The sequence below is a fragment of the Harpia harpyja genome, chromosome 10 (assembly GCF_026419915.1).
Source record: "Harpia harpyja isolate bHarHar1 chromosome 10, bHarHar1 primary haplotype, whole genome shotgun sequence".
Classification (NCBI taxonomy): Eukaryota; Metazoa; Chordata; class Aves; order Accipitriformes; family Accipitridae; genus Harpia; species Harpia harpyja.
In genome coordinates this window covers 34,751,237-34,776,386 of record NC_068949.1, presented here as the reverse complement: position 1 = coordinate 34,776,386, position 25,150 = coordinate 34,751,237, and the positions used below count along the sequence as shown (strand labels likewise).

Below are 25,150 nucleotides of genomic sequence, written 5' to 3'. Positions count from 1 at the left end.
TGCTGCATTCCTGCCTCAAGCTGCCTCTGTCCATATATAACTCTGGTTTCATTTCACTAGACATTAAATGCTGTCATGTGAGTTGAAGAATGTGACCCTCAGGACTTCTGAGTTTTTCTGTTGCTTTCTTTTCCTTGACAGAGTGCAGTTAAGCAGAGAACCCCATGTTGCTGTTTCCTGCCGGGCAAGTTGGTCAGGTTTCTCTGCAGAGCAAATCTATCTGAATGGAAATGATTACTAAAAGCTGCTGATTCTGGCGCCTCCTGACTAGCTAGTGCAGGATTTTGTCTGTGAGGTTTGGGAATTGGTGCAATTTTAGGCATTGGTGGAAACCTGTTGATCCCAGAACAGGCTTACTGATTCCAGGTAAATTGCGATGAGCTGAGATTTGCAGCTTCCCCATGTTCCAAGCAAGGGTTTGTTTCCTGTACGCAAATAAGAACTTTACAACCCTGCAGTCAGATTTTGCTCTTAGGCAGCTCCCTCCATGACTCAGAAGACTGCGGTTTAATGATGCCCAAGCTTTTGGTGGCTTGAGCCATTTCCTCCCCACAGCCCAAGCTACTTACTGCTGTCCTTGCCTCTCTCAGCTGTTCCTGAGGCTGTCGTGGGATCCACATCAGAGAACTTGTCAACAAAGAGGGCCTTCCCTCCTGTGGTGTTGACACAGGATTTAGATTGAGGGAAACTTTATTCCCTTCTAGTTTGCAAAGGAACCCCTGGATTGGACTGATGCTGGTACACCCCGATGCTGCAACTTGCTGACTGATTTCTCTTTGTAACACTGGGAATGTCTGAGCTCTGTGATGCTTTTAACATTGGTTTTCCTGCCAAGGCTAGAAGGCTTAGGTTATAATACTGCTAGGAGGCTTGCCACCAGTTGTATCCTTTGCTTTCCATGCTAGTTGTGTAAGGAGCTGAAAGACTTGCAGAGCTTCTCAAACACAGCTGGCTCTGACTCTGGCTTAACCAAGGCTGCTAATACCCTGGATCTGTGGCTCTTGCAGCCAGCCCTGAATGTTGGCTGCTTTGATTTTTGAAACTTTTGATGCTGGTGATAAGAAGTCAGAAGAAACAGACTGTTTCCTTGGGGACCTGGGTTGTCCAAAGGCTGGTAAGAAAGGAGGGCAGTCCCACCCAAAAGTGGGCTGAAGTCCCAAAGAGCCTCGCTTCCTTTCATGGGTGCTGGGTGGATCTTGTGGCTGGAGGTGTCAAAGGATCATGAAGGGGTGAAATGCCATGCTTTTGGGAACGAGGCACCTAAGTCCTTTGTGGTTCGGATAAAAATGCCTGTCTGAGCTTTTGGAGCGTTGCAGTGGTAAATGCAGGATCCATTTTTATGTTGAGTCACCCACTTTACATTGAATCTGGTGTTTGCCCATATGGGAATATTCAGAGATTGGAGGAGCTTTCTTCTTAATGGGAAGGAATGATGTTTGGATTAGAGCTGGGGTTTGGAGCCAGTCACAGCTTAACTGGGGCTGGCTTCCACCCCCAGGCCTTGACTCAGTGAAAACAAATTTGGTCAGATCTGGCTGGTCTTCCACATCAAGGAAGCACCTGCCCAGCTCAGGGCCCCATGTTTAGGTTGGCAGACATGCTGTCTTCTGCTCAGGGCTGGCTCCTCTGACACACACTTGTTCTGAGCTGAGGAATCAGCAGAGTTATAAAGCAAGAGACGGCTTGTGCACAGGTTGCACTGACCTGTTCCAGACCTTACCAATGCAGTTAGGTTGTTGGCAGTGAATACCGACCTCCCTCCAAGTACACAGCAGTGTTTGTTCTTTAATGGTATCAGTGTCGTAGCTCTAAGGGCAGCGAGCTGCACTTTTCATGGCTGATCTTGGTTGACATTAGGTTAGAATAAGCTTTAACATGTTAATGATCCAACCATGCAGGCTCTGGTGATAAGCACCACTGATTTTTGGGGGTTCTTCCTGGCTTAGCTGAGGGTTTCTGTGATGCAGCCCCCAGTTTTGTCTGCATGTCAAGGACTGACAGGTGTGGTGGAAAGCAGATGCAAAAGGCCTGAGGATGGCCAGGCTGAAGGCCATCAGGAGCTGCAAGACAAGCCCCAGGGAAATACCTTGTTCTGACTGTGCTGTGGCCTGTACTTTGTGTGGCGTACGCAGGTGTTCCCCTTGTAATTTTAGCTTGTGCAAAACATGGGCTCATCTTTGCACAGCGGGGGTTGCTGCATGGAACAGAACAGGTGGGTGTGCAACAATTCAGGCTGACAGATGAATGAACCATCTTCCCCTCCAGTTCCCTCATACTGCCTTTTAAAGCCCGTCTGCCTCATTGTAAACTCTTAAAACATTCCCTGGATTTGTCTATGAATGGGACAGCATGAGGCATTTCCCATGCAGTCAAGTTCTTTTTTAGTTTAGGTCAGCTTTTACCAGATCTAAAACTGATAGACTTATTTTTTTCCTTCTAGATTTTTTTTTTTAAATTGTTTTAATCCATTTCACTGTTCTGGGCTGTTAATGCAGCTAGCTCAGTGTTAACCCTTCCTATGAATGTGAGATTGCTTGTCTGCACAAGCAAACTAGCCTGTAGTCTCTGCTGTGTTGGTCAAGAGAAAGGGAAGAGAAATGGCTGGTCTGATTTGAGATGCACTTAGCGATACGATCCAGAATGGGAAATTTCCAGCATCCCCTTTAGGCATCAGACCCTGGGAAATGGTGTCCCAGCTTTGAGCTGGCAAGTGTAGGAGAGAGGGAGTTGTAGCAGTCAACAGGCTGAATAGTTGTTAGGAAATGTTGAAATGGGGAATCCTCCTCAAGTCTAGCATCGCTCTGCCTTCGTGTTCTGTCCTGCGGCTGTGAGACTGGCAGCCGGGGATACAGTGCTTGATTCTGTTCCCTGAATGACTTTGTCCCCTCTACCTGCTGCTGCCTCTGTTGTTATTTTAAAGGGAGTTAGTGATGATGGTGGTGCTGTGGTGGGCTGAGGCGGATCCACGCCATCAGCTAGAGGTGTGCAGAGGGCAGTCATCCCTTCCCGAGGTGGGTATCCTGACCCCTCTCCTCCCTACAGCTGCTGAGCATGTGTCACAGCCCTGTGGAGTCTGTGGGGCTGGGCAGGAAGAGGCACAGGGAACTGGACTGCTCAGAGATGAGGGTACCTGTGGTCTCAATACCCGCCCCATTTCTGCCAACTTTTATTAGTGTTTGGATAAAATAGAGGATTTCTTGGGAGCGTATCCCAGGAATCTTCTGTGGCAATCAGGAGCAAAAGCTACTCAGCCAGATCCTCTTTTGGGCCATGGGTTTTGCTGTCCCAAGGCTCAGTTTCAAAACATTAGTGGTGAATTGTTGGTAGCTGCTGCCTAGGGCGTCTTCCAGGAGGGGAGAAACATAGCTATTCTGGGGGTGGTTTTGACCATGGAGTGATGGGGAGTAGAAGTAAAGAGTTGGTCCCACGTGCTGTGATTTGTGCTTCTCACTCAATCCTGTGCTTTGAACCCTCTGCCTTCTTCAGAACAGCGAAGAGTAACAGATTTGAAGGGAGTGTTTCCTAACAATCAAGTGATTTAAAAATAGCCCTGGCCAGAGACAGGGAAATGCAGTATCTATCACAGTGGGAGCTAAAACCACCTGAGAATAGGGCCATGATTTCTCAGCTCAGTCCCTAAAATGTTTCTTTTGCCACAGCTGGGTGCAGAGAAACTTACGGGCAGAGGAACAGACTTTGGTTTCAGGCCATTTGTAAGGTACAAATCCAGGGGTTTTGCAGCTCAAACATTGGCGCTGTCAGCCTGGATTAAGCTGATTTGCTGAGTTGCACTAGTTAATTACCAGGCCTACTCAGCAGTTCTGACCTCTGAACTTGCCAGAATGGGATCCCATAAAAATGGTGTGGGCCATTTCAAGGTACAGTCGTTCTTTTAATTTTGGCAGCTCCTGTGGATGTCAGGTGTCTGTGCGTTCTCAGGCTCTTCTGTAATGCTGCCAACAGATGTGTCGGAAAACACCGGTTGTGATGGGTTTGGGATGAGGATGGACTAGTAGTCTTTGATTTCCCTCTCACCCAGCAAACCATGGTCTGGTGGTTTCTGGTGTAGTTGGGCTTTGAGTAGGCAAGGAGGAAGTGAGAGGATCAGCATCTGATTATGAAAGGTCCTAAGGGTTAAAGTTTTTACAGTTTTACCAGCTTGATGATTTTCTTTCAGTGTCATTGTTGTGGAAAAGAAAGTCTTAAAGCAATTCTTATAAATGCCAGTGAGGGGACTTCACTGGAGATAGTGAATTTTACAGATTTTATGCACTGATTACTCTGGTCTCCAAGATCAAGGGGTGCTTCTGGTTTCTCTTCCTTTCACATTGCAGCTTCAAAGGCAGCATTTGTTTGTTGCCCAAAGGGGAGGCTGAGTGTGAAATAAACATCTGCAAACTCTGAAGCACTTCAGTGTTTACAGACGTTTGTGGGAGAAAAGTGCTGCAGCTTAAAAAAAAAACCCACCCAGTTGGATGTAAATACAATATAATCACAGATGATTAAATGTTCCAGCGGAGTAGAGCCGAGGATTTTTTAACTCATTTCGTTCCCTCTCTGGTGTCCTTTAGGAGAAAAAGCTTATCAAAGTATTTGTCATCAGCTGATTTCCCCCCCTGCTGCTATAAATAATTGCTGCCTCTTTTGTTTTCTAGAGCGAGTACATTGCACCCTGTGATTGCAGACGGGCGTTTATCTCTGGATTTGATGGCTCTGCAGGTACCTTTCCAGAACTTGGGTTCTTGCTAATGTACATAATTCCCCTGTAAAGAAACAGTCTCATTCATGGCATAGAGGCAGGATGGAAAAGGAAACCTATCCAGCTTGTTTGGACTGTTTTCTTCCCATTTCAGCATCTGCAGAATTATGTTTTGGCTACCTGCTGGAATTATGTAATATCAGCGCAATAACAAGTTTTCAGAAAATGTTTGACCCCTGAATGAACCTCTTGTAAAGTAAAATCCTGTTAACTCTTTAATGTGGTGCTTGTAATCTATGGTCATTTCTTTTGATGTGCAGCCAGTACGAACAGATTTTTACATTGCCCGTTTGGGCTGGGTGAATAGTAGATGGACTTTAGCTAGCCTTTCTGTTTAAACAGAGCCAGGGCCAGAAACGCTGCATTTGGAAACTGAATGCTGTGGAAAAGTTTGCTTATCTTGCCGCGACAGGATGTTTTCTTGGCTGTAGATAGGTCTGTGTTTCAAGAGACCTAATTATTACCGTATCTGTACCCTAAGCTCTGCAACTTAGTTTGCTGTGTGATTGTTGGAAAGTCACTTTAGTCTGTTGAGGTCTTTTTCCCCCCCTAATTATAAATTGGCTTAATAAATACTGCTACCTATGTGTTTGGAGGGTCCATTCATCAGTTCCTATGAACTACTCTGGGGCCTTGTGTGGAAGGTGATAAATCCAGGGCCGCGGGCTGCTTTTAATGGATAACATGAATCCTGTATTAATTTCACGCCTCTTCATAACTTTCCTCTCTATTTTGGGCCTTTGTTATGTACTTGGAAGGTATGCGTTCCCAGCCTAGCGCTCAAGGAATCAGTGAGGTTTCACACAGGGGCTCACCTTGTGTTTCTTTCTTCATCTTTTCAGGATGAAGCAGCTTAAAATGGGGTTTGTGTTGGGGGAGTTTGGTAGAAGACAATGAATTCATATTTGGAAACTTTGCTCTGCTAATCTGGGCTTCAGTTTCTGGTGACAGAGAGTATGGTCAAGATGCAGAGGCTCAAAAGACTTCGATTCAGTTTCTGTTTGTGCCATGGTTTTGGGGTTTTCTTTTGTTTGTTTTTTTTTTGTTTGGTGGTTTTTTTTTTTTTTTTGAATGGCCAAGGGCAAGGCAGCTAGAGTGCCTTGCTGAGATGTCAGTGCCCCTCAACTGTCTGCTTGCATCGCTCCATCTGGAGTCGGTGGAATGGGACAGACACTGAAACCAGCAGAAGTTTATGTTCATATTTCCTGTTCAGCCATTTCTGCTAGATAGAGCTGTAATGTTTGGGAAAGGGGTGCAGCTGACAGCTGGCAGTGATACCCATGTCTGCTAGCTTAGTAACAGCTGTTTCTTGTGGATGGCCAGAGCCCAGGCTTCCTCCCCGTAAGAAGATGGGATGGAGTCTGGGGATGTACAGTATGTGTTACTGTGACAATAGCCAAGCGGAGACCACAGTTGCTGTTACAGAGGGTTTGGAAAGCCCCATTTACCCAATTGCACTGACTTGCTGAGATATGCTTAAGTTGAATTCATCTGAGGCAATTCATTAAGCTGCATCCTTGTGCATACTGTCTCTGATAGTATTTGGAAGATCGTAGTGCAGGGGAAACAGTGAATATCTCCACTGAAACTGGACTAACTTTTGAACTGTCAGCAGAACTGCCTTTTGGGGAATTGGGGTGCATTTCAAACACTCCCCCTGCTGTCTGTGTCTCTGCATGGTGGCTGCCCACCTCTAAATCACCGCATTTTTCTGCCTTCCTGCCTAGGTACTGCCATAGTAACTGAACAGCATGCAGCCATGTGGACAGATGGACGCTACTTCCTGCAAGCTGCACATCAAATGGATAACAACTGGACACTCATGAAAATGGGTATGCAGGAGCCTGGGATACTGCTCCACTGATAAACAGAGAACAATCACAGGCTATTTGGTCACTTCGCACATGTTACAGCTTGGACTGTAGGGATACCCCAACGTGCAGGGGCTTAGGGACATCTTGGATACACTGCTGCTCCTGCTTTAGTGTCCTGTGACTCTTCCTGCCCACGGGTCTAGACGTTCATTAGTAGGTGTATCTCATGCGTTAGCTTGTACTTTTTGGGTAGTGTGGGAATGCTTCAGTATGACTGCTTCTTTGAGCCTCTTTTTTTCTTTCTTTTTTTTTTTTTTTAAATTCATGGAGGCCTGAAAGATACACCGACTCAGGAGGATTGGCTAGTGAGTGTCCTCCCAGAAGGCTCGAAGGTGGGAGTGGACCCTTTCATTATTCCAGCTGGTTGGTTTTACTCTATTTTATAACTCTGGGTTGGGCAACTAGATTTTGCTTCCTTACTTTTCTGGGTAAGCTGTTGTGTGATGGTATGTAGCTAACCATGTTTCAACCCAGATGGGATGGTGGGTTAAACTGTTATGCAAAACAGGTTGGATTTTGGTGTTAGGCATGTATCACGAGAGCTCCACAGCAGTGCATTGACTCCAAAACACAAGGGATGAGAACTACTCTCTGGGCTTGCAGTGACCTTACCTAAAAAACAGAGTGCTGATCCACCTCCTTTTGTCTGTGCTGTGGCTTGTCACAGGCACTTCAGTACAAAGTTGCTGAATGCCTTGGCCAGCATGTAAGCCAGAACACGCAGACAAAACTCATGCTGCTACTCCTGCTTGGTGGTCTTGGCATCTCTGCAGCTTTCTCTGTAGGAGGCACATTCCTGGAGAGGTACCATTTGTGTCAGATGAATGAGTATCCATCTACTCATGCTTCAGAACATGGGTCCCAATCCAAAGCTTGCTGGAGGCAAGGGGAGACATTTGCTTGATTCAGATGGGCTAAGGATCAGTCTTGTGGCTGTGTGGAAGCCCATCTCATCTCTTACCTAGCTTAGATCTAGCATGGCTCTGCAGTGGGGTAGAGGACACCCTTGTGGCAGCCTCTGGGGTGGATTCTTCCAGTGGCTTCTGTCTCCCAGCTGGAGCAGTTCTTCAGCTCAAGCATGAGGCTCCAGGGCTGTGAGGTTCTGTACATGCTGCTGGCTGTAGCGGCTGCATTTGTGGAACTGTAATTGCAACAGCTTTTGCTTTGTTTTTTAAAGGAATGGGAAGAAGGAGAGGCTGGAAGGAAAGGAGGAGACTCAGATTCTTGAGTTTGCCCCCTGTGAATGGGGCCATTGTTGAACCAGTGTGTGGTGTTTAAAGCCATCTCTCTTGATTCTTTTCCTTTTGGCAGACCAGTGGAAGAGGATGTCCAAAGCCTTGAGAAGTGCTGGCCACGATCTTGTGCCTGTCAAAGAAAACCTGATCGATACGATCTGGACAGACTGTCCTCAGCGCCCCTGCAAGCCTCTCATCACACTCGACCTGAGTTACACAGGTGAGAAGCTTAACTCCTAATAGACAGGGACCGTTTCTACTGCCCCCTTTGCTTTCCTCTTGCAAAGTAGTGAGAGAAACACTACTGCAGCGCAATATGATCCACTATGAATAGGCCAAGAAGGTGATTGGACCTCAGCTAGTGACCCCTTTGTCCTCAGAACTTCAAATAACCATTTGCTGGAGGCTAGGTAACTTCAAAACAAATCCGCGGATGTCTGGAGGGCAGCTCATTGGAGATAGTTCATATCTGTTACTAGAAAGGAGTGAGGAGCACAAGCACAGTGTGTTTCAGGTACCTCCAAAATCCAGTGCATTGGTCTGTGTTTGTGTCATCATCCTCAGTAAAGCTGGTGATTGTAGCTTTTCATGTTGTGTTTTGCAGGGGTCAGCTGGAGAGACAAAATTGTAGCCCTCCGTTCAAAAATGGCTGAGAGGAAAGTCCTGTGGTTTGTGGTAACGGCCTTGGATGAAGTAGCATGTAAGTCTTTGCATCTCTTTTCTCAGTTCTTCCTACAAAATAAATGTCCTTCCTGCCTTGGAAAGGAAGAACCCGGCCAGGGTGAGAGGCACTTATGACAGCCAATGTGTTTGTTAGAGGTCAATTAACTTGTAAGTGCAGTGGCGATAACAGGTCACAAACAGCGAGCCTGTATTTCTACACAGTGCCTTATTACACCAATGCAGCTCTCCAGTACATTTTTGGCTCAGGAAACGCAGCAAATCGCCACCTTTGAAAAACAGCCCAGGCAAAGGGAAAGGAAGGTTATATATGAAGGGAAAAAAACAACTGTGAGATTTCTGGCTGTAAAATGTCCTTATGCTGCCTCACCCTATGGGAAGATGGAGACTGTTTTCTGCTGTGGATGCTGGGCTATAAACAAAGCAGTGCAACATGTGGTTTTGTATACATAAGGCAAGGGTGGGGTACGTGGCATTCACAGTAATCTTCCTAATTGTCACGACTTTTTAAGTCAGTCTCTACCTCTCCAATATTTGGCAAGTGCTTTGGTTAAAACAAGTAAGTCAGGGCTCAACTTGTAATTCCAGATAATTTCAACCCAGGGTCCTACTAGAGATTCCCCTCCGTGTTTGGGGCCCTAGGATGACTAGGTCTCCACACCCTGGCTCCCAGCCCAGTGTGTAGGAAGGGAAAATGGCCAGACACAGCAGTGGTTTCCCTGGGACTGTTGGTACTAGTGTTGTGTATCCTTTGTGCAGAAATCACCAGTGCTCAGACTGGTGCAGTGGGAACATAGTGCTGGCAAGGTGTGAGTGCTGCTAATGCCTGTGCCCTGTGTCTGATCTGAAAAGGTAGAAATGAAGGTGGTGTCTTTCTAGCTGCAGCACTGCCAGTGCAGTGTCTGTGGTGCTGGATGAAGCCAGCTTGCTGAGGTCTGTGGGCTCTCCTGGATCTGGGACACTGAGCAAAGAGCTTGTTTTATGAAAGAAGTACTTCTGAGAGTGGTGAATATGACTCCTCCCTGGGGAGGCCTGTGTGAGCAGAGATTGTGTGTCTCACCTTTTCAGGCGCATCTCCAATTAAATTAATGATAAATTGGTGCCCTGAGGTGGTTTCAGATTAAATGTCTCCAGCAAAGCCAAGCTTGGTTATGAATCAAGGTTTTAAGATGGACCAGAGGAGGTCATGAGAGAAGCTTATTGCCAGGTGCCTGGTTGATTTCCTATCCTAAAGGGGGAAGGGGGAGAAGTTGTCTTTAATTTTATCTAATTCAATTCACTGTATTAAACTCCAGACAAGTTTCTGGGCACAGAAAGAGAGCCACAGAAGAGGCTGTTGCCTCCTTACTGCACTGGGAGTCGGCTGAGCAAGCAAGTTTGTATCCATGCAGTAAAGAGTTCTTTGTGGCTTTTTCCTGCTTTCAAGTGACCTACTCCTTCCCTGGGGAGAATCAAACTCTATTTATACTTTCGTGGCAGAATTTGCACAGTTCGATGAATACAGTGCTGGGTTGTGATTTAGGACATGTTGGTTCTTTTCCCAGCTGTCCTGCTGGCTGGCCTTATTGCCTTGAGTAACTCATTTCAGCTAATTGGGTACCCTGCGGTTTTTATTTGAACCTAAAATCAGGAGTTTGGAGATGCTGAACATCTACCTCCCCTCTTGACTTTGCCTGGAGTTGTGTGGCATAAAATCTTTGTGAAAAATACCTAAGACTATGCAGTCTGAATCTGAGATGTTGGAGGCAACGAAATGAGAGGCCTTTTTGGAGTATTTTAGTCTTGCCTATTGTGTCTCCCTCTTCCCTCAAGTATCAAAAGGATTGGAATGAAACGATAACTTGTAACTTTGAAGTCTTCCGGCTGTTGAGAAGTGAGCTTTTATTGCATTGCACAGACCAGAAAGGGCGAACACAACTTTTTTTATATGTCTCCTTGTCTTTTTTTGCCTGTACCTGCTTTCTTCCAAGGCAGCCCTCCTTTAGAAGTTAAACCCCAATTTCCTTGCCCAACAGGAGTGTTTAAACTGCAGTTCTGGTGCCATCTCCTGGCAAAAACTTAGGCTTGCCAGAAAAGCAGCAGGACATGGGACAGCTGGGTGGAAGCTGGACCCACGGCCTGCACCCATGACGACTCATTGCTTGACTGTGTTTTGCTAAGATTATTTTTGGCTTTCTCTAATGTTGCAAAAGATGAACCAGGACTGTGATTCTTGGCGTTCTTATTTTCCAGGGCTTTTCAACCTCCGAGGCTCTGATGTTGAGTACAATCCTGTGTTTTTTGCATACGCCGTCATAGGAATGAACACAATCAGGTGCTTGTATTCCCCTCTTCTGTCCCCCAAGATGCATTTTTCTGTGGGAGAGCTGTTCTAGCAAAGCATTTATCTTTTCAAAATGCCTACGCTTGGGTGCTTCAATGTCCTTTCTGAGCACTTTTGTCTTCAATGTTAATTACTCTCCTCCCCTGATCAGAGCTAGAGAGGCAGCCAAGAGCTCTGCTGCGCTCCTCAGCACCTTGGTTGACTTGCTGGGTGACCTTGGGCATGATGGCTGACCCCTCTGTCTGTCACCCTGAGATAACGCAGAGGGCCCTTGGAGCCCTGGGTGAAATGTGGGTAAGAGCCAATGCTGGCCTGGACGTTGGAAAACTTTTCTTTAACGTCATTGATGAGTCACTTCTAAACTGCAGGGACTGTGTAGAAAAGTTTCAGGGCTGGTTTATGACAGAAGGTTTCTTTCTTGTGACTGCCCCCTACAATGAGCCTCAGCAAGCACAAGTCTTTTAGAGGCATCTCCAAGCTGCTAGCTAGATGCATCTGAGGTAAAACCTGGCTGGGTGAGTACAGGTTGTATGTGAAGGTTGGGGTGAACTCTCCAGTTCAGTGAAAGCAAGAGCAATGTGGAACTTAGAACAACAGTAGCTTTTCCATTTCCAGATGTTGCCCTTAAAAATCAGAGAATGGCCATTATTTGCCTCTGTTACTCTCTCCTGCTTGAAGCGCAGTGATGGGATGCAGCCATTTTGAATGTATCATACAAACAAAAATGCTATCAGCTCCTTTCCTCTCAGCAGGGTGGTACATCTTAATTTCAAAGCAGGATTTGAGCTGTGTGAAGGCCAGCATTTAAAACAATATAGGACAAAGTGTAGTGCATAATTAACGAACTCCTTTCTCCCTGAAATGTTACCAGAATGGTTTCTCCTTCCCTCCTTTACTCCAACCACTGTCAGATGTGGTCCCACCTATCTGCTCTGTCTGATTTGTTTCTCAGGCTCTTCATCGATGGTGACCGGATGACAGACCCAGCTGTGAGGGAGCACTTACAGCTCGACTCCACCCTGGACCCTGAGTTTAAAATCCAGGTGATGCCCTACGGATCTATCCTGTCAGAGCTGCAGGCTGTTGGTGCAGGCCTCTCACCCAAGGAGAAAGTGTGGCTCAGTGACAAAGCCAGCTATGCTCTGACTGAGGCCATTCCCAAGGTTAGTGGCCCTTCCAAGAGAAAATATTTTTCTTCTCTCTACTCAGTGTGGTCAGGAACGGTGTTAACGAGGGCAGCTGGCCTCAGCTTCCCCTCTGCAAAGCATGATGCAAGCTGGACCTTGTGCGGAAGGGATCCAGCCATGCTGAGGTATTGAGGGGTTGTTAATCCTGGGGTTGCTCTCGCTGGAGCTGCCCTTCCAACTCATTAAGCCGATTTACCCAAAGAATTGTCAGCTTAAGATAAGACAAGTACAGTGAGAGAGGGGAGGGAGAGAGGGAGCGGGGTGAACTCGGGTCATTCTGCCCATGGCTGGAGCATCAGCCTTATGTGGACTGGTAGTAAGAGCTGGAAACTTGCAGAAACTGAAGCAGGGAAGTTGAGCAGGACTTTTGGGAGGGGGCATTGGGCTTGATCTAAGTGTCTGAAGATGGTTCCCCTTATTTATTTCAGTGGCTTGAGGATATCGGGCAATATGTGACATCTTGTACCGAAGACAGGAGGGACAGGGCGACAGAGGTGTTGCAGCAGGGAACCTTGTGAGGACACGGACAACCTGCAGGCACTGGTTGTCCATGCAGTGAGTGCATCTGCTGAGGGACAGTTGTAGCATCAGAATAATTTCTGTACAGCTGTACTTGCTATATCTTACCCTTGTACTTGAACTTGGCTGTCTGGGAGTCCTGCAGTCCACCTAATATTCCAGTAGTCATGGAGGGAGATACTCGAGGAAGGACACAGCAGCAACTACGGACAAATAAGCTGGTTTCCATGCATCTTGTGTACATCTTTTGTTTGCTAGAGATCACATTCTCTAGAATGCCATCCAGTTTACAGAGATACCTAGTACCTAACAGATATTGAGTAAATACCGCTGTGAGTCAGGGACCAGTGGGTATTTTCCAGATGTTGCCTTGGAAGACTAGACCCGCTGAACAGAATCTGTTCTTGTGCTGGGTTACTAAACAGTCCAGGTTTACCACCTGCGAATCACAGGGCTCGGATGAAGGGGTTGGTGAAGGAAAAACTAAATTGTAAAAAGTGTTTAGCTGCCAGTCTGCATTCACCCACGACCAGGTTTCTGCCTCGCCAAGGCAGGCAGATATGTCCTACCTGTTTCATGTACTGCATGGTTGTGCTGCAGGTGTGCGTATGATAACAGCCATACCTGTGACAACAGAGCTAACTCATGGGGTCTGAAGGCTTTTTCTGTATACAGGAATTTTAAGAGTGGTCTTAGCTTTGTGTCTTCCAAAAGACACAATCCTAAGAGCAAGGTCTGTTTGTGTATCCCCAGGCTGCCACAGTTTGATACCAGCACAAATCTCTACTTAAACTTTCCAGCTGTCATGGCCAGAATAGCAGGAACCGTGCATTATTTTTCTCCAGTGATGACATTTGCTTATATACCTTAATAGCTTCATTGCACTTGGTTCATCAGGGCAGGTGGTAAAACCAAAGAGGTCTGGAAAGTTTTGTTGCTTTCAATGTATCCCTTTAATATGGGATGCGGCTCTCTGTGCCTTTGCACTGACTTGAGGAAATGTGCAGTTTGCCTTGTGTGGGTTTTTTTTTTTTGTTGTTGTCTTAAAAACCAACAAGACATGTACATGAGGAAGATAGACAGTTTTTTGCCCCTGCTCAGGGTTAAATCTTATGACACCGTCAATCCATTTCTAGGTGCAGATGGCCTCTTAATACAGAATACTGACATTTTGCCCACTCTCATTCAAGATAGCAGAAAGCATAGAGTCTGTGGAGCATTTGGGATAAATTGTTGCTCTTTTGAGTTCAGAGTAGAATACCCCTTGCTGTAGTTGGAGTCAATGGACTAACCCCAGTTTGGGTAGGTTGCTGTAGATCATTTACACAGAGCATCCATATGGAGAAATACAGCAGGTCTGGCCTAGATTAAGGGATGTAATGGGTTGTAGTGACATTATTTACCCTGTTAGCACTGGAAGTTTTGGCTTATACTGAGTCATTACAGTGCTACATAACCTCTATACACAATGCGAAAGTCCCTGCCTGAAGATGTTCTGTGCAATAGAAAGCAGGAGAGGAAGGACTGAAATGTCTTGATTAAAAACCACTTAGAGAGTCACTGAAAGAGCCAGAGGTTTCCTAGTTCCTCATGCTGGGCGTTTTTCTCCAGCTATACACCACTTTACACCAGCTGAGCAACTGGCCTGGGGTGGTTTGAAGAGCCGCAGTGCTGGAAGTCCATCTACTGTCTGCTTCCATCAAAGCCAGATATTGACCCTGGCAAAAATCCAGTCCGTTATTAAACACACATCTGCAAACTCTTTATAGATTTGCCTACAGCTGCATGTAAATATGCTTTTCACAGAAGATTAATAGAACCTACCAGTATCTGTAAAAGTCAAGCCAATCTAAGAACCTGACCGTTGAGAAGTTTTGTCCTGACTCTGATGAAAGGACTTTCCTGACTTTCTTTTGGCTTCTTCAGTACTTTAGTTTCTGCATAATGTAGTGTAACTGTCTTGCTATTTTTAAGAATTTGGAAACTGTAAGCCTGCAGGATTTGTATGAAATTGGTCTTTGCTGAGGGTCTACCAGGCCTTTCCCATGAATTTGAGTGATGTTTATTTGTATGCTAGTGCATTGAGAACAGGAAAACGGCATGTTGCTTGGGCTGTGCTTGTGTAGGTGCTCGTCCCATCTCCTGATATATAATGGGTAGAGCAGAGAACTGTGGGGCAAAAGACTTGTTTTTATTCCTTCTTCTGATGCCAAGTGTGACAAGACTTGGGCAAGTCACCTCAGTTGGTGAATTTCTGAAGACGTGCTCAGAACCAGCCAAGCATTCCTGCTAAGCTAAGGATGGCTGATGTTTTGGGAAGTGCACAGTGGCAAGGGATCAGTTACTAGTTCTTAATGCAGGGCCACCCCGTCCAGGCACAGGAAAGCATTGTCTCAAACCACTGATGTAAGCTCCTTTCAGAAGTGGACAGTATGTAAATCTCAGCTTTGCAAAGGCCTTTCATGTTTCTTGGGGCCTTGATGTGTTTGTCAGAGCTGTTGATCATTAGAAGTAGTGATGCTCAGTGCTAGAGGAGCCAGAGCCTTGAGGGGCCCACCAGGTTCAGCTCCAGTGCTCGGTACCTGGGCTGGATACCCTTTGCTCCCTGCTACTTAAGGGTGACAGGTAACAAGGTGACTTTTTAGGTCTGTTTGCACAGCCTAAGTTCCACCTGAGTCCCTGGGATTGGTGTTTCTCATTGGCTGTCTCTGGGCCTTTAGTGTACATCAGCAACAGGAAACCCATGGCTCAGACTTTGATATATATGATGTTTAGGACATCCAAATCTTCACCCTGCTTCATGACAAGCTGTTGACCCTTTAGTTCCTTGGATTACCCTGTGGCTGTTCTTCCTTCGGTCATGGACTGTTTCTCCTCTTTATTCCCCAGTGCATTTAGCTGACTACTGGCAACCAGTATCTCACAGCACTGAAGGTTGAGAGAGACTGCCAAAGTACAAATTGTGGCCAGGCTGAGTTATTAAACCTGTAGGATTACGTAGTCTGACTAATCCACAAGTAATCCCTGTCCTTCTGCTGCAGGCTTACCGATACCTCACCCCATATACCCCCATCTGCATTGCAAAAGCTGTGAAGAATGCATCGGAAACAGAAGGCATGAGAAGAGCACATGTAAGTGAAGCCTTGAGAGCCTCCTTGCACATGGCAAGAGGTTTGCTTTATGTTTAGGGAAAAAAATGACATTTTCCTTTCAGTTTTAGTGTTTTGGATTAAAAAATAAATAAGAATTTGGATGGCAGGATAAAAATGGTTTTCTATCAGACATCTACTGCTGTTGAAGCAGTTTTTTTGCTTGTTTAGCATTCCCTTGGAGTGAAGAACAACATTTGTCATAGTGTGAGGAACCAACCTTGCTCTGTTGGAAGACTGTGCAGACTTGAGAAGTGTTGTTTAGAATATGGGCCATCAAAGTGATGTTCTTTCCCCTTTGCTAGTGCTGTTGTCTTTCTCAGTGGAGTCTTCAAATTGTTATCACTTGAATAAACACAACCTAAAGAACACAGAGAAATTCTTCAACACATGGTGCAAAACACAGGCCAAGATGTTCAGAAGCAACCAGTGTCCTCAAAGCACTGTGTTTTTGTGTCATCATCATGATACTCTGAAAATGAGGCTGATTTCCCGGAAAGGTTCATATTTTGAAGCAAACAACCTGCCTGTGAAACAGGTTCGTGGTGGGGCTGTAGTTTTCTGTTGTTTATTTCCTGTTAATTTTCAAGCAGGAGTTTACACAAGAGGTGAAATGTCCAGAATTGCCAGCCCTGCTTTAACTGGCACTTGTCCCATATTTTCTGCTACCTTCTTGGGAACTGCTACTTTCTATTTCAATGCTTTTCTTTCCCTGTTAGTTAAGGGAGAGTAAAAATACTTGTACTGAGCAGAGACACTTTGCCACCTGCCACCTGAGGACAAAATTGTGCCTTGCTTTTGTACACTTGTCTCCTACTTCTTGCCCCTGCATGCTGCAAGCATGTAGAAAAAAAGAAGAAAAATGGGGGTCATCAGGCAAGAAAGAAGCCAGAAGCTGTGTAACGGAGACCGTATGGTGCCTCTGTGTCTGAAGGGTATGTTCCCCTGTCGTATCACCAGATGTGTCGTGTGGTTACCTTCCATGATCTGAAATGCAAGATCTTGTGTGTTGAAGCAAGAGAGACTTGAAAGGCATGTGTGGGGTAAAGCCAGTGTTTGCTGAGTACTTTGTAATTCTTCACAGTAAGATAACTCCCAGCGGTAAACCTTTATTAATGTTTATTTAATTGTCCAGATACATTTCCAGTGCTTGTATTAATTACAGGATGCAGAACCTGGAAAGACCTCTTAGATCATCTCTTGGTTTGTGTTTCTGAAACTTGCAGTTCAAATTCTTTTGCATCAAAAACTCTTTATACTGAGGCTTGATAAATCTTTTTTTCTTCTCAATTCCCTTTTCTTGTGCCTATTTTAACATAGATTAAAGATGCTGTTGCGCTGTGTGAGCTCTTTAACTGGCTGGAGAAAGAGGTAGTGTATTAATTTTTTTTTAACTTGGAGGTTTTATTGCTATGTAAAATTCTTCATTAGCATAAACTTTTTGATAGTCTTTATAGTGCCTTTGCTGAAAGTGGGGAAACAGTTGGGGTTTTATCTGTTTTTTGGGGGGGGATTTCAATCATGCTTTCATCCAAGGCTGAATGAATTTTTTTGAAAACATACTCCCATTCATTTTACACAGACCAAAGCCAGAGCAAGTGAGAAATGACCTGAACAGGCTTAATATAGTGTTCATACTGTCTTGTGCTGGTTTGATAGTGTAAATCATGAAGTAATACCCAGTTTGGTGCAATACTTTGGAATTATTCTTATGGTAATCAGTGTTGTCTGGCAGTATGGGCAGATTTGGTATTTATGCATGGAGAGGTGCAGTCATGCCCATGTGCAGTGAAAACGGGATAAAGACAAGTTACTCATGTTTTCTCTGGGTTAGAAGTACACAGTGAAGGTGCAGAGTGCCAGGTGTTACACAGCAACTTACTAAGCTGTGCTCCTTCTGTGCTACTACATGTCTGAGTCCATTGACTTCACCTATGGAGATGGCTTGAAGACTTCCAGAAGGTGCCTTTTTACATGTCTGAGTACCTCAAGAAGTCTGCCTCAGGGGTTATGAAACCTAGGTCTTGCTCCCCTTTGTCTGTTGTCCAGTCCTGGGGAAGTTGTGTCACAGGTTAATTTATCAAATGCACAAATTAAAATTTAATGTCCTTTGTTTTTCCTGCAACTGCTTCCATTTCTGATTTAAAAGCATAAAAATTCTGCTAACACCATGGGCTGTTGGAGAGAACTGTTTAAGCTTAGTGTAGCCAGTCTGTGAAGAGATGTTGCCTTGTGAGATGTTACATCTGCACATATCTCAGTGAAGGTAATACCGCACTAACTGCTCCCTAGTCAGGGTTCAGCAATCCTGTTGTGACTGTCTCTGCTTCCTGCTTCTCACATGCCCTGCGCAATATTGCTAGGTTTGTGTTTGTCATTACTGAGGAATGAGGGCAGAAAACCTGGAAAGAGGCCACTTCAAGACTGGGTTTCATAATGCACAGCCGAGGCCTGGTGCTTAAACATATAGCATTTTCTTTGCTTGTTGGTGTACTAATTCAACCTACATCTCTGTCCACTAGGTTCCAAAGGGAACAGTAACAGAAATAATTGCTGCAGACAAAGCAGAGGAGTTTCGCAGGTAAAAAGTAAATCCCCTATGAGGATGTTTTCTGGGTGGCTTTTTTATCCTTTGTTTTTCTGTTACTCTTTAGAAATCCAGCTCACTCACAGATATATTTTACCTGAGCACAAACCATTACTGCAGGATTTCTTTGAACACTTGAAAGAGTTGGGGAAGAACTGGGTCTCTTGGGAGATACAAGTCCCAGCCCACTGGATCCTATCCATTTTCCTTTTGAGATAGCAATGAGGAGTGCTGCAGGTTAGGACACTTAAATATGAGACAGTTGCTTTCTTACCACAGAGGAGTTGATGTAAGAGTTAGATTTCCTCCTCTTCTGATGGAGAATGAGCACTATCTGTATTGAGAGATACTCCCATATGTACATTGACAGGACCTCTAAAAATGCCTTTGAGGAAATAAGTAACAAAGTAGAAATTGTTCAGGACATCTCTTCCCTGGGTGGTCTGAGTGGTAAATTTTCTGCATGTAAGGAAAGGGTGGAGATGGAAAGCAGGTTTCCACATGGTTGGGAGGATAGGGCTTCGATCTGTACAATTCTCCTACCCAAGTAAGCTTGCCCTGATAGCTTTTCAAGGCTAAGGGGAAGGCTGAGGTGATGTGAAATTGAGGATGGGGCGCTCTAGGTGCCCAAGGTGCCTGGTGTGCTCCTCTTGCTTGTGCCATAGTGATCACAATCTTTTCTTTCAGCCAACAGAAAGACTTTGTTGAACTGAGTTTTGCTACCATATCAAGCACAGGTCCAAATGGAGCCATCATTCACTACAAGTAAGAAAAACACAGCTTCTCCTTTCATCCTTCAGCAAACATAGTTGGAATGAACTGTCTAGCTTCTTTGTGGAGTCACAACAGAGTACTCCAAGGAGATGTAGTCACTGTTGATTGCCATTTTGCTTTATTCCACCAGAGCTTCCACACTTACTAAATAAAGATCTCTCCCTGATGGCAGCATGCATGTATTATGATGCTGATCTGCTCAGGGGTCATAGATAAGGGCTATTTTGGGGGTAGAAGTCTGGGAAGGATGAGTATGAAGTGCAGACTGTTCTGAAATATGTCCAGGAACAGATGTTGAGGGGTTTGCTGGAAGCAACAAAGGTATTCACTGTACTGTAGTGCTATTTAGACAAATACACTCCTCGGTATGATCCCTGGCTCAGCCTGTGTGGGATTTCCATCACTGCCACAAGAAATCAGAGCCGACGCATCCAAGCTTGCGCTTAATATGGTTTCTGGACTGTAGACGTGGGCTGGAGACCTTAAAACTATGGAACAAAAAACTTTGTGTTTAACTGAACAGGCCAGTTCCTGAGACCAACAGAACGCTGTCTGTGAATGAGATCTACCTCCTGGACTCAGGAGCACAGTACAAGTGAGTGGGATGAATGGTGCTGAACTGCTATGTTTTCTGCTCCCAGTGACCACCTGCAGGGTCAGCTCACAGTTGCTGTGGCAAGCATGGCAACGTGTACTTTTGAGTGCAGTGCTATTTCACAGAGAGCTTGCTCATTGTATCATTCTGGAGGGAGTTTGTGGGATTATGAATATAGAATATAGCCAAGTGCATCAGTCAGTGGGTGACTGATCCGTGACAGGAGGCCCTGAGCTAGGCTCAGGACAGCAGACTAGGGCTGCTGACAAGCCTTGTCTGGGGTAGGGGGTGAGATCTAAAAGTACAGTTCCTGTCTGAGTCCCATTACCAGTGTAATGGCAGCTGTGCTGTAGCTGGTGGTGCATGTTTCTGTTGCAGCTCTGCTCAGCTGGCACATTGGTGTTAGAGCTGCAGGGAACAGGGAGCAGGCCTGACTGCCCTGGTTTAGCCTGGGGCTGCCTACACAGCAGCCTGCACAGCTGAGTGAGGCACCTACCCTGCCAGGATCTGCCCTATGGGCAGATTTGACTGATGTTGAGGTCAGAACAAGGTGGGGCAAAGGAGCAGGACAGCACTGCCCTGTGGTGTTCTCTGCCTTTCCAGAGAGACTCAGAGGCAGGGTTTCTCATCCCAGTGGCCACTTGGGTCTCAGGTGTGTTTTCCGGAAGGCGTCATGTCTGTTGACTCACTCAGTGCTGTTTTGACAGTGCCATTCAGTGGCCTCAGTCTCTGCAGCTGTTTACTGTGGGACTCCATGGAAAATGAAAGAAATGATGTTTTTAACCAGTGTAAATAGATGAGAAGTGGCTTGTTCAGAAAGATGTAGGACAGGCCTGGCTGCTCCTTTGAGATGAGCTTTGTCTTTAGAGCTATGCCTTTTTGTTATGTCAGTCAGGAAGAGCTTTGAAAAAGAACCATACAGACATCCTTTGATAAGGTTTTCACAAGGAGATCTTTTTTTCCTCCCCTCTTATGGCCTAATTAATGATTTCCTTAGTGCCACTATGAAAAGCAGCCCTTTGAATACAATATAAGCTGGACATCAATGGCACTTACCACAGCATTGTGACAGGGATACTCCGCTTGTCCCTGCTGAGAAGTTAAACCGTGAGTTCTTTATAACCATGGCCTGTGTGTGCTGGGAAGAAGTGTAGGCGCAGGAGTGAGTGTTTCAAAGGGAACTCATTATTTCAAGAACCTCTGTGTTTTTGACAGCAGGCTCAAAATTATATTTGTGGAAGGAACTTGGAGCCAGTTTCTGATGTCTCAGATTAACCCCTATCCAAATGCTGGATAACTTCTAGAAATCTTAGCACAAGACATCCTGAGGATGAAGGGGACACTATACTCCCTTACACTTCCCTTCCCTGAGCTGGTAGCTGTCATTTGTGCATAAGTATATATTTTTAAGCTGCTAATGAATCATCTTCCATACAAATAGACTAAATTTGGCCTTCTCTGTTCTGGTCTCAGTGGGCAGGTACCAGTTGCTAAGCCTCAAATTAGAATCATTTTTATGAGCAGTTTAGATTCTAATTTGAGAAGAGCTTTGGGATGCTTACGGGTGAAAGATAACATTTTGAATTGTAAATCATTATTGCTACATCTGGGACGTGTGTTCAGGAATTTTTGAGATTAGGAACTGTTACATCATGTCTTGCATAGCACAGAGCAGATGACTTTACCCAATTATGAGTTTGGTTGGTTTGCTGCAGTGTGACTGGGTTTTCTGTGCATTTTTAACTTTGACCTTTGTTTTTCCTGCATCCCTTTGCTTACTGCATCTTTGTTTGCCTCTGAAGAGATGGTACAACAGATGTGACCAGGACAATGCATTTTGGCACACCATCAGCCTATGAAAAGGTAAGTTGGCACCTCAGTGTGGTTTGCGATCTGACCCTTATTATTAGAGATACTTAAACAAATTAGTAATGATGTGCCCTATTGCTATGATTATTTATTTAACAATATGTGACAGCATTTTGATAAAGACTGAAAAGGAGGCTGTCAGTCTTCCAAAATATAAACCAAGTGATTTAGAGAATGACACCTTTCTATCTTAAAATGCACACCTCTCATCTGCAAAGCGACATCTCTCCTCTAAGAAATAATAAAATCAGCAGGCTGAGAATAAACATTACTGGCTTGTCCAACATGGGAGTTAGAGGGGGTTAATTTAGTGCAAAGCTCAGTGTCTAATGCAAGGCTGCAGTAGTGGTTTGTGTCTAGTGTACTGTATCAAAACCCAGTCTCAGACTTATCTGAGAAGGTCCATGTTGGAAATTCAGCAACGTAATTTTGTTTATTTTAAATTGCGTCTTTAATTAAAAATAATTTCATCATTATAGTTCACTCAGTGATGAAAATATGCTGTAGGGTATACTCAGGAAGTAAAACTACAGCCACAAAGCATATCAGTCATGTAGGTCAGGTGAATCCTGCTGCTAAACCTGCAGTTTGAGTTTGTGACACATTCTCCATAATTAGTGGAGAAAGATCTTCAGAGTAATTTAAACTCTTTCTACTCAAGGTTTGCTTTGGCATTGCCAGCCATAGGAGAACATGAGCAAGTCTTCCCAGATTCTCTGCAATTTGCTAGAAGATGCAGTCTGTCTTTCCATTCCTGGGGAAGACAAAGTTTTGCCTCTCCCTGTTTACTTATGGCACATATTTCTTTGACAGGAATGCTTCACCTATGTCCTGAAGGGACATATAGCTGTGAGTGCAGCCATCTTCCCAAATGGAACCAAAGGTATGTTGCTGAGTTGGAGTGTTTTGACCACAGCAATGACCTCTGAAGAACCATTGAGTGGTCTGAGCGCAACGTTATGGTTGACAGGTCCAGATGTGTTAAGCAGATGTTGATGTAACTGTCTGTGTCTGTTTCCATCACAACATTTTGGATTCTGGATTCCCGATGCCTTCTCTCTCAGCATCAACCAGTGCTGAAAAATCTGAGGGGGGAAGTCTGAAGGGTGTTCAAAGTGCTCTGGTTCTAGGGTGATAGTAACTTTCATCAATCAATGGCACTCTAACACATCTGTGGCCTTTCTGTGCTTGGAAGTTGTCTTTATGCTTTACTCATGGCCCTGTCAAAGTGAGAGGTCACTTTCCAGCTTCAAAAGGACTAGCTAATTCTATTCCAGTTAATGTGAAATCTCTTTTATCAGTGAGCAGCATGGGAAAATGACACACAAAGGAGCTGTTTTGATTTTATGCAGGAGAAGCTGACATACATTCACCCCGGTGAATTTGTTGCAGAGCTATTTTCTCCCTCATCAGACACCTTACACAAAGATGCCTCTTTTTAGAGTTTTCTCCAGTTTGTGTTCTTGGGTAGGTGAGGAAAAAGCAGCTGTGTTGTGGTACAAGAAACCCCAACTGAAATTGGAGGGTGTCTGAACTTGGACATAAGGGCTTGGTGTTCACATGCAGGCAACAGAAATTCTCTGCATTCTGGTTGAAATGATCTGAAATGACTCGACATCCGGGCAAGAAGTCTGGCTGATCAGTTCACCAAATACAATTGGCAGGTCTTCTACTTTGAATTCACTTAGTGCAGCTAACTTTAAGAAAGGTACTGAATTCTCTGTGGGACATTTGACCACTAGATTCTTTTCTGAAAGTCCTAGTGGAGCAAGCAGCAGTGCAATGTTTCTGTTACAGACCGTCTTCTGGAGAGCTGTGTAACAGGAAAGAGAGAGAGGGGCTCTTTAGTGAGAAAGAGCTTGAATGTCAGACTTGCCAAATCTGCCCTGTAACTTCTAACAGTCCAATGACTTGCTTGCTTTGGTTGGTGGTGGGGTTTTTTTGAGAGGGTGGTAGTGGTGGTTTTCTTTGGTTTGGTTGGTTGGGGTTTTTTTGCATGTTTTCCAGGTTTGAGCCTTCAGTGTGATTATCAGCATCTCCGAGAGAGCCTGACTTGATCAAATTGTCTCTCTGTGTCTGTCTCTTCCCCTTGGCCTGCAGGTCATCTTCTAGATTCCTTTGCCCGCTCTGCCTTGTGGGACTGTGGTTTGGATTACCTACACGGGACAGGACATGGAGTTGGCTCTTTCCTAAATGTACATGAGGGTCCTTGCGGCATTAGCTACAAAACCTTTGCAGATGAGCCTCTGGAGGCTGGCATGATTGTCTCTGATGGTATTTAGCATTGGTGATTCTCTCTGGTTACTGGGGGAGGGACCAAGCTCTTTAAGATGCAGATGGAATAAATCTGACAACAGTGTAAAGGAAAGGTAGGATTATAAGCTCTGGTCCTGCCTCCTCAGTTTGTTATTTTAATTGTCATTTAAGCTCTCTGGGTAAAGACCCTCATTCTAGCTCTTTCACTTTCCATAAAGCATCTTTTCAGTCGGGTGCTGCAGGGCTGCTTCCTGCTGTCTACAGTTCAAACCTCAGCAGAGCTGTGCTGCTGACCAGCCCAGCTCTGGCATGCTACCTCCCCTTCTGCAGTGGAAGAGCTGGCTGCAGTACAAGGTGGACACCAAGCTTTCAGGAGCTAATCCTGTCTTTGCTATCGGCTATTTGAGGCAGCTGTTAAATCTTGACATGCCTTACTCTTCCAGTAGTAAATTAATAGCCTGCTGGGGTTTGCTGAGAGACTTACATTCCTTCAGGGCTGCAAAGTCCTCTCAGGGAGTCAGGGGAGCACTCTAAAATAAGTAAGTGTTTTGGGGAAGGTGTTACCCACCTGCCTTTCATAAAGATGTTAATATTTTCAGAGTTTCTGGTATTTGGAACACATGTACTCTGTGCTCTCTCTTGACTTGCAAGGAGACTGAGCTCGAGGGCTGTCTGTCTTGTTTCTCCTCTTTTTGAGAACTTTTGCTGTCACCTTGCTCGGGGCTTCTGTGCAGATTAAGTAGAGTCAGCAATTTGTTTGCCTCTGTGGATGCCTGATGTCAAGATTGCTTAGTGACTTCAGTGGACTAAAGCCGTGGAAGGGAAGTTTGGCCATAGGGAGTAGGTACTTGCACAGTGCAGCTATGTGGCTTAGTTAATTACTGTCTGTTTCTGCAGAGCCTGGGTATTATGAAGATGGGTCCTTTGGGATCCGAATAGAAAATGTTGTCCTTGTGATCCCTGCCGAAACCAAGGTGAATGACCTGCTCAAGATGCACTTTTCTCCATGACTCTCTTGTTTTAAAACTTAAAGTACTGGAACTTGGGGTGGGACCATGCTACAGACAGCTGAATCCTACTCAAGACTCCCGGTCTCCAAAACCCTGCTTTGGTGAAGACTGATTCTAGGTCTGCCTTACTAAGGGGGGCACAGAAGACAGTTCTGCTTCTGCAGAGTTTCCATAGGTTGAAATGTGTATGTGAGAGTTGTTTTAAAATGTTTTCTGTCTGGATGTCAAAGACCAGAAGCAACTTTATTTAGCCCCTTTATTCATCTTTTATCAACCCTTTATTCAGCTGTAGAGTTGGTTGATCTTCTCAAGGCGGGATTTTTTTCTCTGAT

The 25,150-nt window shown here is 45.1% G+C and overlaps 1 protein-coding gene across 5 annotated transcripts in view; it reads left to right on the top strand.

Annotated features, from left to right (window-relative positions):
* XPNPEP1 (X-prolyl aminopeptidase 1) overlaps window positions 1-25,150 on the top strand; it is a 32,521-nt gene that overhangs the window by 5,315 nt on the left and 2,056 nt on the right. For 4 of the 5 annotated variants that reach the window (XM_052798752.1, XM_052798749.1, XM_052798748.1 and 1 more), the window contains 16 exons: window positions 4,656-4,723; window positions 6,491-6,591; window positions 6,904-6,996; window positions 7,945-8,088; window positions 8,473-8,568; window positions 10,782-10,863; window positions 11,825-12,035; window positions 15,620-15,709; window positions 17,048-17,098; window positions 18,250-18,308; window positions 19,002-19,079; window positions 19,612-19,683; window positions 21,486-21,546; window positions 22,366-22,435; window positions 23,653-23,826; window positions 24,706-24,782. In XM_052798752.1, the coding sequence (XP_052654712.1) occupies window positions 4,656-4,723; window positions 6,491-6,591; window positions 6,904-6,996; window positions 7,945-8,088; window positions 8,473-8,568; window positions 10,782-10,863; window positions 11,825-12,035; window positions 15,620-15,709; window positions 17,048-17,098; window positions 18,250-18,308; window positions 19,002-19,079; window positions 19,612-19,683; window positions 21,486-21,546; window positions 22,366-22,435; window positions 23,653-23,826; window positions 24,706-24,782 (1,527 nt within the window). The remainder of the gene's footprint in view (window positions 1-4,655; window positions 4,724-6,490; window positions 6,592-6,903; window positions 6,997-7,944; window positions 8,089-8,472; window positions 8,569-10,781; window positions 10,864-11,824; window positions 12,036-15,619; window positions 15,710-17,047; window positions 17,099-18,249; window positions 18,309-19,001; window positions 19,080-19,611; window positions 19,684-21,485; window positions 21,547-22,365; window positions 22,436-23,652; window positions 23,827-24,705; window positions 24,783-25,150) is intronic. The other variant, XM_052798753.1, reaches the window with a different exon arrangement.